This window comes from Hippocampus comes, unplaced genomic scaffold (assembly GCF_001891065.2).
Source record: "Hippocampus comes isolate QL1 unplaced genomic scaffold, H_comes_QL1_v1.1 scaffold75, whole genome shotgun sequence".
NCBI lineage: Eukaryota > Metazoa > Chordata > Actinopteri > Syngnathiformes > Syngnathidae > Hippocampus > Hippocampus comes.
Window position 1 is genome coordinate 211,940 of NW_017805007.1, and position 16,562 is coordinate 228,501.

General features: G+C 41.7%; 1 protein-coding gene across 1 annotated transcript in view; it reads left to right on the forward strand.

The window, feature by feature from the left end:
- Window positions 1–16,562, forward strand: part of cemip (cell migration inducing hyaluronidase 1) — a 154,735-nt gene that overhangs the window by 71,779 nt on the left and 66,394 nt on the right. The window contains exons 7-10 of the mRNA XM_019859939.1: window positions 9,791–9,861; window positions 10,052–10,147; window positions 13,005–13,126; window positions 16,082–16,229. Of these exons, the coding sequence (XP_019715498.1) occupies window positions 9,791–9,861; window positions 10,052–10,147; window positions 13,005–13,126; window positions 16,082–16,229 (437 nt within the window). The remainder of the gene's footprint in view (window positions 1–9,790; window positions 9,862–10,051; window positions 10,148–13,004; window positions 13,127–16,081; window positions 16,230–16,562) is intronic.

Genomic DNA, 16,562 nt, shown 5'->3' on the forward strand with positions numbered 1-16,562 from the left:
CTCGTTATGTATTGAAATTCAAAATTTTTATGTCTGTGTGTGTGTGTGTGTGTATGTGTGTGTGTGTATGTGTGTGTGTGTGTGTGTGTGTGTGTGTGTGTGTGTGCGTGTGTGCGTGTGTCTGAATCTAGGAGCTAAATTGTCTGGAACTTTATGCACTTGGCAGGGTCACCCATGGCAGGTGCATAAAGTTCCAGACAATTTTTACCAGGTCCTAGATGTATAACCACACAAAACACCGCTAAGACACCCCTATAATAAGTAGAATTATGGTTCAACATTTTCCTTTGCTCGGGCCCCCCTCTGTAACAAGGCCTGGAGGGCTGGCTCACTGACAAGTGCCTGGTTGGCCTGCACCCATGGAGCCCGCAAAGGCAATATGAGTCCCCGAGCCCTTTGGCTCCTCCCCTGGGATCACCACCTGTGGGAGAGACAAAAGGGTTCAGGTGCCCTAAGGTGGGCGGTGGCAAAAGGCAAGTCCCTTGGCGGTCCAATCTTGGGCAACAGACACTCGCTCTAAGGACATGGAATGTCACCTCTCTGGTAGCCTGGGCTGTTGCGCAAGGCGGCAAAGTTCCAACTAGTTTTTGTCGGTCTCGTCTCCAAGCACAGCTTGGGCTCTGGTATCAGTCCTCTCGAAAAGGGCTGAACACTCTTCCGATCTGGAGTTGCCCATGGTAAGAAGCCCTGAGCAGGTGTGGATATATGTAATGCTTGCTGGCTTGGGGCCACTACGTTGGGGATCACCCCGGTGGACGAGAGGCCCACCCCCTCTGTCTTTGGGTGAGGGGAGCGTCCTGACTGTTGTTTGTGTCTATGCAACAAACAGCAGTTCAGAGTACCCACTATTTAAGCAGTCATTGGAGGGTGTGCGGGAGAGTGCTCTCCCTGGACGCTCCATCATTAAGCTGGGGGACATCATAGTTAACGTGGGCAATGACAGTGACAACTGCAAGGTCGTGATTGGCGGAACAGTCCAACCGAACTCAACCCAAGTGGCGTTCTGTTACTGGACTTCTGCACTCGTCACGGATTGTCAATAACAAACACTATGTTTAAACATAAGGGTTTTCATATGTGCACTTGCCACGAGGACACCCTTGGCCGCAGTTCGATGCTCGACTTTGTAGTCGTGTCATCCTATATGTGGCCATATGTTTTGGAGACTCAGGTGAAGAGTGGGGTGGAGCTGTCAATTGATCACCACCCAGAGGTGTGTTGGCTCCAATGGTGGAGGTCCGACCTGGCAGACCCAAGTGTATTGTCTGGCAGGGTCCCCACACAGAAAGAATTTCAACTCCCACCTCCGGCAGAACTTTGCCCATGTCCCGGGGAAGGCCAGGGACATTGAGTCCAGGTGGACCATGTTCCGTTCCTCCATTGTTGAGGTTACCTATCGAAGCTGTGGTCATAAGGTGGTAGGTACCTATTGTGGCGGGAATCCACAAACCCGCTGGTGGACAATGGTGGGAAGGGATGCCGTCAAGATGAAGGCTGGAGGTTGAAGTCAACGAGGTGGCAGAGCCCCCAGGGGTGAATGAGAGGTGAATGAGAGGATTTGGATGTTGTGGGTCTCTTCACACCCCTCTACAACATCACATAGAGATTGGGGAAGGTCTCTCTGAATTGGCCGAATGGTGTGGTGATCCTCTTTTTAAGAAGGGGGGGAGGGTGTGTTCTCACTTTAGACAAATCATACTCCTCAGCCTCTGTGGTAAGGTTTATTCAAGGATGCTGGAGAGGGGGTCTGGAGATCAAAAGGTCAAATCTCAGATTCAAGAGGAGTAATCTGGTTTTCATCCCGGCCATGGAGCAGTGGACCAACTCTCCACCCTTGGCAGAATCCTCGAGGGTGCATGGAAGTTCACCAGTGTGTTTTCTGTCCATACGTTCCTACCCTCACCTATGGTTACGAGCTGTAGGTCGTCACTGAAAGAGTTAAGATCCCGGATACAAGCGGCCAAAATGTGTTTCCTTTGCAGAGTGTCTGGGCTCTCCCTTTGAGATAGGGTGAGGAGCTTGGTCATCCTCGAGGAACTCAGAGTCCAGCCATGCTCCATGCTGAAAAAAGCCAGATGAGGTGGCTCAGGCATCTGATTAGAATGTCTCCGGACACCTCCTTGGTGAATAGTGATTGACACTGTCATTAAAAGTCGGATTGCGAAGTAGAGGCTTGTGTGAAGATCAAGCAGTTGCTTCTTGTAAATATGGGTAAGCATGTCACTTGGGGAGGATACATTTTGAGGTCAGGGCTGCATACCAAGCACTTGGTATGCAGCCCTGACCTCCAGCACCAAATCCTCTGAATCAATGTCGTGAAGAGCTCTTTCAAGTTTTCTACACTTTTCTGGAAGAGTGTTTTCTTCAATTGCTCTCAAAATTTCTTGTTTTAAAAATAGAAGACCATCAAGGTGATAGACATCTTCTAGCCTAGAAAACCTGTAATTTAGGCTGCTGAGTGCTGTGTGCACCAGCGGGATGAAAACCTCTACTGAACTTTTCCTCTGGTGTCGACTCCATTTTCTCTCTGCCCTCATATTTGAACTGCCATTTGGTTTTACATTGTCTTTTGGCAGGAAACATCATCTCAATGTCTAAAGTTTCAGCTATTTCTCTAGTCTTAGTTTTGGCATCAGCCACTGCGCCTGAACTTTTCCAGATACTTTTGGACTGTACATGTCTCTCTTTCAAGGACCTCAAGAGAACTAGTGGGGCTCTGCAAAAGTTTGCTGACACGATTAACCTGATAAAGTATGTTGTACCAAATATTTGTCCAAGTCATAAGCTCATTATTTATGTTGGTTACTGTTGACAATGTCTCAGAGTCCTTCTTCTCTATGGAGGCATTTTTCATGACCATATTATATTTCTCTTTGATGAATCTACACAGAGGTTTGTCATTGTTTTGTGGAAAAATAATATCTTGGCAGAAGTGCGGGGAGGGAAGGATCATTTTGTTTTGAGTGAACTCTTTTCACTGTTTGCTGGCCATTGTGCAGGATCATCTGATAGTATTCATGTGGTTGAAGCTGTAACTTCAGGCTGGGATTTTTCTTTCTCCGTGGACGCAGACTGAACGAAAATAAATACAGAAAATGCATGTAATTGTTTCACGAAAGGCCAGAGCATCTGTCGTAAAAATTTGAAAAGTAAATAAACACTCAAAATATCATACCTGGATTGAGCCTTTGTGAAGGTGTTTTCTCCTTCCTGTCAAAAGAGTGAGGGTCTGTGCTTTGGGCTGGGACAGTAGCTGTGCTGGAGGTAGTAGTGGGGCTACAGTACTATGCATAGATGCAGAATGTGCTCAAAGTAAATATAACGGGAACTTTGCAAGTAATGGTAAAATAAATCTTGAACAAATAAAACAGAATAGATAATAATTTAATCACAAGTTTCATCTTCAGGATTTAAAGGGCTGTAGGTGCAAAAACACATCCCAGTAAAAAAATAAATAAATAAATGATTTTATGATAATATAATTCCGTTATAGATGATAGTTAGTATTAAAACGAATTACTCTTTAATAACATCATGCTGACATTGACACTGTTGTGGCATGTACTGTTAAAATAAATGCAATTTATTCAACTAAAATATTCAATATTTATTACTTGTATCCTACACTTATTTCATGTTAATAAACAGTGTGTTAAATGTACACTATAACATTACTTCAGAAGGTTTAATATCATAAAAAGCAAAGCCGACTTGTCTTGATAAATGGAAAATAGTTCTACTACGTTACCATAACATAGCCTTAGCCTTGCATTGGCCACACAGTGTGTGTTTGAACCTTATGACCGAACAAAAGTTTCACAGTTTGTCATTTTAAAAACTCATTTAAGAAACTAAAAGTACTGCTCAAAAGTGACACTGTAATTTAATCTGTCTTCAGAACGCGAGCGTGCTGATGCTATTTGTTTGCTTGTGTTAGTTAACAAGTCATCATTGAGATAGCAGAGCAGGTATGCTACTTTGAGTTGAGAGACATAAAACTACAAAGTAACATATCACACACACACCACCGTCTGTTTGCTTTCTTTGCACTTCCTCCTCTTTTTGATTTCACTGACTGAAGGAGAACTCCTTTTCATTTTGTCAGAGATGTGAGGCTGCTGCCCTCTGTTCTCATGTTTGTTTACTTAGGATAACGACTGAACAAGTGCACTCTGAGTGAGAGAGTGAGAGGCAAGTAAGGGAGGAAGGAGCTTGATTTATTTTAGAGGGTCCTTTCCATGAATTTGAGAGGGGTAATTGTCACTGCAACGTTCAAATGCTACTTGACGTTGTGTGGTGAATTCATTCTCGAGGGCGGCTGTGTGGGTCATAGGTGTTGGCCCTCTCTCTGTGGGGGCCTTAAGCAATTGCCTGTTTTGCCTAATGAGATGAACAAAATTACACAGAATGAGCCAAAAACTATAAAATAACACGGCCATTGTCTCTAATGTTATGTTCATGTCCCAATTTATTAGCAGCAAAGTCATCTATAGTTTCATCCATCCATCCACCCATCCATCCATTTACCACCGCTTATCCGGGGTCGGATCGCGGGGGCAGCAGCTTTAGTAGGGAAACCCAGACTTCCCTCTCCCCAGCCACTTATTCTAGCTCTTCCCGTCAGATCCCGAGGCGTTCCCAGGCCAGCTGGGTGACATAGTCTCTCCAGCGTGTCCTGGGTCATCCTCGGGGTCTCCTGCCAGTGGGACATGCCCGGAACACCTCACCAGGGAGGCATTCAGGAAGCATCCTAATCAGATGCCCGAGCCACCTCATCTGGCTCCTCTCGATGTGGAGGAGAAGCGGCTCTACTCCGAGCCCCTTCCGGATGACCGAGCTTCTCACCTTATCTCTAAGGGAGAGTCCGGACACCCTGCGGAGAAAATTCATTTTAGCTGCTTGCATCCGGGATCTCATTCTTTCGGTCACGAACCATAGCTCGTGACCATAGATGAGGGTTGGGACGTAGATCGACCGGTAAATTGAGAGCTTCGCCCTTTGGCTCAGCTCCTTCTTTTCCACGACAGACCGATACTAGGTCCGCATCACGGCAGACGCTGCACCGATCCGCCTGTCTATCTCACGCTTCCTCCTGCCCTCACTCATGAACAAAACCCCAAGATACTTAAAATCCCCAACCCCGAGAGGGCACTCCACCCTTTTCCGACTGAGGACCATTCATCCCAACTGCTTCACATTTGGCTGCGAACTGCTCCAGTGAGACTTGGAGATCCCGGCTTGGAGAAGCCAACAGCGCCACATCATCTGCAAAAAGCAGAGATGCAATACTGAGGCCACCAAACCGGACCCCCTCAACACCTCGGCTGTGCCTAGAAATTCTGTCCATAAAGGTTATGAACACAATCAGTGACAAAAGGCAGCCTTGGCGGAGGCCAACCCTCACTACAAAACGATTCTGACTTACTGTGACCAATGCAAACCAAACTCTTACATCGGTGGTATAGTGAGTGAACAGCCTGTATCAGGGGCTTCGGTACCCTATTCTCCTGAAGTACCCTCCACAGAACTCCCCGAGGGTCGAACGCCTTTTCCAAGTCCACAAATCACATGCAGACTGGTTGACACATTTGTTTTGTTTGTTACATTTGTGTTCGTAATTTAGTGATGCCCCTACAAAAATGTTGTCTCCTATTGGATGGCAATGTGCATTTAAGGTTGCACCTGGTTGGTGAAAGTCAGATAAAAGCATACAAACATATTCAAGTATTTTGTAGAGGTGTCAGTTTATCGCGTTAATTGCGAATAATTAATTCCAGTCATATTAACACGTTTTGTTTTTTAATCGCGTAAATCTAAATTTTCTATCTCTAACTTTATTGTTTCCATTGGTGGGTCGCCTTTTTATAATATGCTTTTTCGTGTGTTGGCTTCCTGTGTTCGAGTAGTTAAGGGTGTGGAAACAACTGTCAGTCACAGCCTGATTGGCTGTCATTATGTTTGGGCTTGTTTAGCATAAGATGATTGGCTCCCATTGGAGTTGGGTGGGCTAAGTAAGCAGCGGTGAGGAAAGGAGAGGTGAAAATGGACGTGCATGACTGCATGTGAGAGGTCTCGGCACTATAAATGGAAAATTTACTTTTCAAAAACGCCCTGACGGCACTATTGAAAAGAGTAGAGTGCCGTGCCTAATTTTTAAGAAGGAGTTTGCTGACCACCGAGGCAGCTCAAGTTTAGCCTCCCACATAAATGCAAAGCACCCAGTCGCAAGTGCATCCACAGCTAACGTTAGCACCGAAAGCGTTAGCAATATAGCGAGTGAAGTCTGTATTCTGCCTAAAGCAAAGCTCTGCCAAACTAAACTCAAGGAGAACACCCCGCGTACGAGGCATGAAGTCAGCATAGTTGCTGTGTCCTCAGTAGCCTACCTGAAGTGGTTGATGTTTATTTCAGCACTTTATTTTGTCATGATGAACTGTGTTATTTCTGAAGTGCTAACTTACAGCACTGTGATTTAAGGGTCTCCTTTTTTTTTAATTTAATTTAATTTTTTTTATTACCTGGAGTAAGTTCAGTGTTGAGTACTTGTATTGATCAGAAAAATGTTCTTACTGATTTTGATATGTTAACCTATGCACTTTTCATGTACCTGATATTTATTTTTATTTTGTAATTATTTGGAGATTTACAAAAACAAACAAAACGGTGATATTCACCCTGGTGGTCGAAACTAAAGCTTGCAGGTAGGACTTGGGACTAGTCTCTACTACAGCAGCAAGCGAATGGCTAGGACTGCATCTTTTCAAGTCTGTTTACAAACAATGACAGACTTTATAATGCCACTTTTTTGTCTTTTGATCTGCCACAATAATGTAGTAACGAATTAAAAATGAAAATAGGCGTTTTCTCAGCACTTTTTAGATGAGATTAAAATATAGATTAATTAGATCCATTAATTGCAGATCATAATAAATTAATCTCACCATTTCTTTAATCGCTTAACAGCACTAGTATTTTGTGGTATGCATTTTGAATGTTCTATTATCGCAATGATTATGTTTCGATGTATTGTGCAGCCCTAGTAACTAACCGGCACAGAGGTCTCTGGTTTTTGTGTTGACTCTTCTGGGGTTCTCTTCAGGAGATGGGATTCAAAACAGCAATCTTCAGTATAATCACAATGGCCAGACTCCTATCCAGTAATTAGCACTATGAGCTACTTCAGGTGGTTCAAAATTAGAGTTGTTTAGTTAAAAAACATCAAGCATATTGTGTGGTTTTCCCTTGAGCATCATTTCCTATCACTTGCCAAATTAGAAAATGCTCATACCCCTGTTGAGTCAGTGCTGACAGTTGTGCCCCTCTAATTAATCCCCACAATGTTGAGGAGCTTTTGGTTTGAAAGCTAATGGCTTTCAGTAAAATGTTACAAAGATACAATCTAGGTTGTGTTTGCATACAAACCAAAAAAAAAAGCGAACAAACCATGACGTCTATCGCGTACATCCACGGAGCACCAAATTTGTCTGCTTGCGCCTCGATCAAATATAACAAAATCGCGTTCGAACCCCTGCTGTGCAAAACAGACCTTTATTCAGCTCGTGTCAAATGTATTCTACTTTTTTTTAACCAAATTTGCAGATGCGCTGCGGGGCGAGGCAGAAATGCCCATTGAGGCGTAGCACGTCTCCCAAGTTCACAAACACGCTGAACAAGAAAACCATGATCGCAATCTCCTTTGTCAATAGTGATGAAAGACTATTTTTCTTTTAATCATAAAATTAGTTAGAAAACATGACTACAGTTTCTCTGACAGTGGATTTTAGCAAGGCTAAGTCTACTTTTAGCAACGGTACTTACTTGCACAGGCACATGACCAGTGTGTTACAAAATGAATGAGAGTAACAATGCCATTCTTATCAGCCAGGTTCTGTTGATGCGAAATACACCAGGAGAGCATGGAGGCGCTTCAATGAAAAGAATAAAAAAAAATTAAAAAAAAAACAGGTGGATAGAGCAAGGGTTTGAATTTGCTCTCTCAGTTTGCACTCCGCCTCACGGCCGTGGAGTAATTAGATCGGACTGATGGTAAGACGACAGAGGGGTTCTTGCCTCATTACTTTTGTCTCCTTCCCTCCCTACACTTCTGCCAAACAGACTAACACAGGTAGGCTGTGCAATATGTGGAGCAGCCAGAGACATTTTACAAAGTAATAAGTACAGTACAGTTGATTGGCATGTTTGCTGCAGCTGCTCTGACAGTTTCTGACATTTGTCTACGTGCAAGAGCAAAATGAGCGGAGATGGTGATGCTCATTAAAAAAAAAAGAAAAAATGTCTTTCCTTTTTTGTTTTTTTAAGCACATCAAGTTTATGAGATATGGTTTTTTTTTTTGTTTGGTTGTTCATTTTTAGGTTTGACCTCTTCACAGCCCCCCCGAAAAATGCAGAACAGTTTACTTGAATGTCTGATTAAACAAACATTTGTAAAAATTTGTTGACCAGTGTTATTTGGAAACACGTCCACAGGTATGGTATCTCGGAACTCAGGGTATGGGTGTGTTAACCAAATAATGTTGTGCAAAAGCTGTTTAATAGGATGTTTGCTGTTGTATTTTTTGACATTTCTCAATGCATTTATATTTTCATATTTCATTTCAGCAAATCATTTATTATGTTTATTACTATTTGACTTCACTGCTCTGTCACAAGCAGGAAAATTACTTGTTAAAGTTGGTCATTAAATTAGATTAGATATCCTTTATTTGTCCCACACTGGGGAAAGTAGCTTTGATCCTTGAAATTGTACAATAACTAATGATGCAATAGCTACAATATTTCTCAAAGATCTTTATATCAGAATTAGATTTATTTGTCAAATATGTAAAACACACAAAGAATCTACCTGAATATTTTCCAGTAACAACCCACCCAGAGAAATATAAACAAAAAGAATGACCAACAGAGGGAGACAGACAGGAACGCCAGCGTCCCAGCATGTTTTTCTTTGTGGGGAAAATCCAGATAACAGTTGAAAAAATTAAACTGAATCCTCGTTTAATTTTTCAAGGCCGGACCCCAACTGCTCCTCATTCTTTTCCATTTTGCGAAGAAACTCCCAAACCGCATCCATTTTGTGATTGAATTCGGTCAACGTATGAGTGTTGACCACCTGCCCCATTCCCTTCGGAAAGACCGGCAGCTTATTCCCTTCCAGTGAAGCTGCTCCCGTCATATTAGTGTTCAGTTTTGTAACTATCACTGAAAGATACATTTATATATATGATGTATTACATTACTGTAGCTCATGCAACTCGCTGCATACCTGTGTACCTGCATGAATTATAAATTATGTTTTGTAGGTCGTATTTATATTTCACAAACTCTGTTATCAAGAGCGTAGCCTTTAATTAAGGTTTAGCTTGTAAAATTTTACAACCAATGAATCTCATTCATTGAGTCTTTTTTCCACTCTTTTTTTTTAGCTACTTAGAGCTTGCCATTTTCAAGGAAATGTACCTCCTTTTTTTTTTTTTGTTGTTGTTGTTGTTTTTTTGAGAAAAACGTACCGGTACTTAATGTACTGTAGTTTACTGTCTATACTTTGAGAGACTTTCCTGGAGCTACCTACGTGCACAGAGCTCATCTTGTTTCTTCCGGAAAGCACACTCATTTAATTAAAGTGACCGTACACGTTTGTGAAGGTGTGCCTTTTTCACTTCCTGAGCTACATAGTTACTTGTTGTGTCTGCCTTTCCCACTTTTTGTTTTTTGTTTTGTTTTTTTTTGTAATTTTTTTACAGTTCCTCTTTTCTGTCCTTTTCGTTCACAGACATCCCTGGTCTTTTATAGCTGTGAAAGGAAACCCATCTTCTGCTGTCGAAGATCATGCTCTCTATCAAGGTAGGAATCGTTTTCCAACCTATGCTGTCCAATCAGCCTATTCCGGTCCAGTGTTCCCAGAAAAAAAATGTTATTACCGGTACATATTATGTCAGACATGATCAAAAAGGTGCAGCGTCAGAAAACCCTGCAGATGACAATAGTTTGTATTTTGACAAGACTAACTCATATTTTGTGTGTTTGTTAAAAGGGACAAAAGCCTCCTCAGAAGCCCGAAGCTCTTGTGTGTTTCAGTTGAGCTATGCAGAGCATTTCACCGTAACAGCCAGCAGCCAGTGGGTGCAAGGTACCTCTTCACACCATTACACTAAACTAATGCTATTCATACCTGGATGCACATTTACTTTCCATAGATGTTTCATTTGGAGTGTTAACGGTTCACAACATCCATGTTTCGGTTTGGATCTCGGTTTTCTTGGTCACTATTTTCGGTTTGATTCTGTATGTGTTGACTCAGAAAGAAAAGTTATGTCTTCCATCCATCCATTCATCCATTTTCTAATCTGCTTATCCTCATGAGGGTTGCGGACATGCCGGAGCCTATCCCAATCGTCTTCGGGCAGGAGGCTGGGTACACCCTGAACCGGTTGTCAGCCAATTGCAGAGCACTCCGAGACAAACAGCCATTCACACTCACAGTCACAATTTAGAGGGACAATTTAAAGTGTTCCATTAACCTTCCATGCATGTTTTTGGAATGTCGGAGGAAACCGGTGTACCCGACAAAAATCCATGCAGGCACGGGGAGAACATGCTTCACAAAGGAAGGCTTGAGCCGTAATTGAACCCTTCGCCACTGCACTGTGAGGCGAATGTGCCAACTTGTCATCATGCCACCAAGTTATGTGTTGTTTAAAAAAAAAAAAAAGAAAAAAAAAAGAAAAACCTTCAAAGTGTATACAGTATTCATAACATTCATTTTAATTACTATTATTAGTATTGTATTAGGTTAAACGTGAAAGAATAAATGCAGGAAATATGTTCACAGAATTATTAAACGATGGACATAGCTTGAGGTGTTTCTAAGAATGTAGCGATTTCAAGCGAGTCCTATTCTCTCCGACGCAAGATCTCCGGTGCATAAAATGACAACTCGAAGTCTGTTTCACACAACAGACCCGGTGCACTGGTCTTGCTATCATCTGATAAGTTGTGTGCATAATAAACGTCACTCAAAATAAGTATTTAGTGCTGGTCGCTAGTCTGTTCCGGCGAATGTTCGCAGAACCAATAGTGTAGCTTTGTGACACCTGACTCATTTCCGTCTTTTTTCCATGTGACCACATCATGCAGGTCTGTTTTGCACTCCTCTCAGAAGAATTAAATTTGTTTCCTGCGTTTATTTTTAGACATGATGAACAGTAGAATCTCCTCGGTAACCTCGTTTTCAAAGTGCTGATTTGCATGCAGTATTTCGCTGTTGATCGCACGCACGGCGCGATAACTCTGATTTTTGACTGCCCAAAAATTTTGGAAACCGAGATGGCGCATTTATATCGACCTATTGCACATCATTTTGAGGTATTTGGGGACATGCTGTCGATGTTTCATCAAATTTGTGTCATGCGGAAGAAAATCATACAGTGCGGGAACATTTTGTCGCCTAACCTTTTATGTGGGGAGACACAGGAGAACAGGCCACCGGGATAAGACAGCCGTTCGTTGCCAGCGATTGTGTGTGTCAAACTAATTGTGACAAATTAATTACAAAATAATTCATGAATGTCATTAATTTACTATAATTATGATGACTCGATTTGTGAAATCACTTTCTTGTGTTGTATCATCAATATAATTCAGTCCACACTGAAGGAAACTGTGAAGCCTGAAGATCTTAATTTTATTATTTTTCTTAAAAACTGATCACAGGCCATTCCATTGTTTTAAAGTAGAAACAAGACAATGTTGTAAAATTACCTAACTTCTTTAATTCTGAACATATTGACAACATTCAAACATCATTTTGTTCCTTCAGTCCAGCTCTCTCCGATGACATTGTTCTTGCTCGGAAAAAAAAGTCACATACTTAAACATGAAATGCATAAACAATCAAGTCAATAACTGCAATACAAAAAGAGCACCACCAGAGAGCGCTGTTACGTACCGCAACGTCGCAAGCCGCCAATTAGCATTAGTGCTAATGTACACTGCTTTGCCTCATTAGTAAATGAGACAAAGCGCATGTTAGGACACAAAACACCCAAACAGAATGGTTTGGACATTTATCAAAAACGGTTCCTCCTCCAATTTCAGTGCATAGTCTGTCATAAATGAAAAAAAAATCAAAATAATTATCAGTAGAAAAAAATGAACAGTTTAACATCTTCCTGGGCTGTAATTAATCAGTGATTGTGTTATCATCACGGCACCACGTTCTCATCAATAGCCTGCCTCAGTGCAATGCTGGTGTTATCGACTTTGCTTTGACCAACGCTTCATATCTGATTCCAATTAGATGCTTCTCATCTATCATCTCATCGCAACTTTATGAAACAAATTCCCCAGGCATACTAAGGTCGATATCTGCACCAAAATAGTGGCTGCATCACATATGTTTAAAGATTCATGTGTCGTCTGACTCTTTTTCAATCTTAAAATGCAGCCCACAGCCAATTATTAATCTCATACCTGTAGTAGAAAAAGTAATGTGTGGAAAGAGTCCTTCAATGGCCTCTTTAAAACCAGCCGTCCGAAAAGCCGGTCGAAAGCTCGCTTTTTCCAGATTGATGTCCTGTGTAAAACCAATTTGTGAACCTGGAATTTGTCTCCTTCCTACGATCAGAGGTATAACTCAGCCAGTTTCAACCACAGCGAGAATTTTAACACCAAAGATGTACGATTCATGCTAAATGTTGATCAAATCAATTGTTGCGGTCACAATGACATAGTCCTGCATCTAATTATGTTTTAGGTCAACCCACAACAGCTCTCTTAACGCACACTTAGCACACTACAAGACTCCACTTGTGTGCTTACAATATGAAAGGGAAGGGCAAATAAATCCCAGCTCTGCTGTTATTCTGATGCACAAATTTTCTGTGAATAAAGTATTTAAGATCGCTTGTAAATGGATGCTGCAAGTCAAGAATTTGACATCAATCTTACTTTCCATCCGACTCTGTTTGTCTGTGTGTGTCCTACAGAGGCTGAGTGGACAGAATGGTTTGACAGGGATGATGAAAGGGGATCTGGTGACTGGGAGAAGCTGACAGAACTGCGTGAGGCCTATCCCGATCGGCTGTGTAACAGTCCGCTGGACATTCAGGTAAATGTTGTACAAAGTACATGCATACAGTATGCACAGTTATTAGGTAAAGTGTACTGTAATCTGAAATTGAGGGATCATTAAGAATTACAGCATCCGCTTTGTTTTGCAAAAAAAAAAAAACTAAAGTACTGGATATCCTACATCCTGTTTTCCCCATTATTATTGCTCAGCATCCTTGGAGCCCTCGAAAAGCACAATGTACTGCGCAACAGAATAAGGTGAAGTGGAACACTGACATTATTCAGCAATCGTATACTGATTGATGTATACTGATTGACATGGGACTTCGGCATATCATCGCTAATATTTAGCATAATTGTCATTTTTGGGCCAAATTGTGCAATCTGTATAACTTTACACTCCTTCCACTGCTGCATCACCCTGCCTTTCTTCCTGTGTCCTTGGCCAATCACAACATTTAATCGAAATTTTACAAACAAAATGGCAGCGGGCATGAGAAAGAGGGCCCCCGCTGTACACAAGTGAAACATTAGCTCTTTTTTGATTCATTTTCATATATAGTTCATGTTTCTTAAATTTTCAAGGCACTAAATAAATTGTATAACTTTAGTCAACTAGGCTACTGTAGGTTCGCTGCTTTGCTCGTGGTCAGTTTGCTTCCCATAAACGTCTTTTCATAGTGCTTGTGGAGGCTCTCAGTCGTACAGGAAAGTTCCATCGTAGAAAGGGTTCTGTCAGTCGTCATCTGTACCTGTGGGTAAAAACAAAAAACAAAAAAACAAAAAAAAACATCCCCACCCAGTCCTCAAACAGGCCACGCTCAGCTTTTTAGCGCAGAGCAACTTCCCGGAGTCTTCACGGAGACTTCAGGGTTGTCTACCGCTGACGAAGCTTCTGTGAGAGAAGCGAAACGTCCTTTTTTTTTTTTTTTTTTTTTTTTTGTTGTTTTTTTGTTTTTTGTTTTTACCCACAGGTACAGATGACGACTGACAGAACCCTTTCTACGTCTTTTCATAGTGGAATCCAAAACTCGGGAGAACCTGACGACTCTATGTAGGCTTTGCACAACATGAAGTAGTGTTTCCAAGCCAAAACACACACTAAGAACACAAAAGGAGTACCGAGTGTGCTGAGAAAGTGTCAGGACGCCCATCACGCCTGCTGAGTGTCAAGGGGGATTGATACTGTTGGAGATGATAACACTAATATCCATCCCAAACTTAAAACATTGTTATGGTTGATACTCCATTCATGCAAATTTCCCCAGTGTGGGACAAATAAAGGTTATCCTATCTTATCTTAGCTTATTTTAAGCACTGTATTTGCTGTATCGTACTACGAGGGCAGTCGGTATTGAATGGCAGACTCACACAAGGACCACACCAGCGGCGGAGCTGCTTTCCATGCAGCAGTAAAAATCACAATGTGGGACGAAATCGGAGTACCCGGAGAAAACCCATGCAGGCACAGGGAGAACATGCAAACTCCACACAGGAAGGCCAGAGCCAGCTCTTCGAACCCTGGATCTCTGCACTGTGAGGTCGACGCGCTAACCCGGCGGCCACCGGGCCGACATTTCAAGTTGTTTTGGGAAATCACAGACATTGTGTCCTGTGATGTAATGAACTATATTGTCACTGAATCTGTAAATGAACTGGCGCAATGATAGTTTTATGTCTATAATAGTTCCAGCCCGAAAATCGAATGAACATGGTTAGTGTAGTGTCCAAGGTTCTTGGGCCTGGCCGTTTGGCTGTCGCCGACTACTCAGACAGACAGCGAAGGCCTGAAATGCTGATGGCAGCTCACTGACAGACACACCGGACTGACAATGCCCACCTCTGAGGATAAATATTACAACCAGCTGGTGTCTGTTATATTCCTGCACTGTATGGAGAGCATATAGTACAGTACACACAGTCAAGCTTTTTTGTCGTGCAATGTTGTGCAAAAGTCTAAGGTCAACGGTATTTGTTTTTTTCTCATGACAATATTTAACAGGAGCTAATGTGACACAGTAACAGGTTTACATAAATGAAAAAAAAAATGAAAAAAAACAATGTCCACAAAACTTTTGTGTGTATAGGAAGAACCAATTATAGTTCAATCCATTTTGACAACAATCTTTGTTTTCCAGTCTAGAATTGTTGCATCGAACAATTCCCCAAATCATATGCACTTCCCGGCTGTTCTCAGCCCTCGGCTAACAGAGCGATAGACAAGCAATCCCAACACAAATCTCTGTGAATTGTTTTCATTTCAATAATAGTTCATCTTTGGTGTGCTCTCTACTAAGTGGCTTTCTATTTATGATGATCAGTGTGGAAAACACACAAAAACACAAATCAAATGGTACTATACATCAAAAAAGAGCACTGAAACCATGCTAACTCCTTACAAGGGAGTCAAGTCAAATTACTTGAGTTAGTTCACCTGAAGTTTTCCTTGCAGATTAGCTGGTTTGATGCAAACGTTTCAGCTAGAGCAGTGGTTCTTAACCTTGTTTGAGTTACCGAACCCAACCAGTCCATGTGCCCATTCACCAAACCCTTCATTACTGAAAAATAAAAATACATTTTTTTTTTTACAAATTCAAGACATTAAAAAAAAACGCATTTATTAAAAACAGAAAAAAGTAAACACAATTAGTATAATTATATGTTTTTTAATCGTGCATAAAATGAACCAGCCATTGATGGCCAAGCGGCATGTCATAACTAATTGATATGTTGAGTCGCATGTATCTTATCCTCCATGGCAGAGGCTCTGTCGAATTCCTGAGACTGATTCACCGAACCCGTTGGGTTTGATCGAACCCAAGATAAGAACCACTGAGCTAGAGTTAATAACAGATACTTTACCAACAACCAGCCAATGTAACCTTTTTCAACTAGGATATTTTGACAATTGCATAAAACATGCAGGTTTCAGGTTTGAAATTGTCACAATTCTATAATACTCCTCTCTGTTTTGTGTGCGCTTTCTTTCCAGGCTGAAACACATGATGGCATACCCTCCAACCAAACCGGAGATGTGATCCACAAAAATAACAAAGATTATGGCTTTGTCTGCCGCAATAAAGACCAAGCTCATGGCCTCTGTCGCAACTACAGAGTTCGTTTTCTGTGTGGAAAACTTGGTAATAGTATTATTCTCAGAATGTTACAGTTTTGTTTTTGTTTTTTTAAACGTAACGTGTATGTGTATGGAAAGATATTAGTTGGACCCATACCAGTATATATATATAAAAAAAAAAAAAAAAAAAAATCCTCGTCTCACCCGATTCCCAAGGTCAAAATGGGAAACACCTCCGAAGGTGGAGAATGACAGAGCGAAGATCCTGTGGGACTTCCAGATCCAGACTGACAAGATGGTAATGGCGAACCAACCAGATATCGTGATCATAGATAAAGGGCAGAGGAAAGCCGTTGTAGTGGATGTAGCGGTCCCAAGTGATGGAAACATCAGAAAG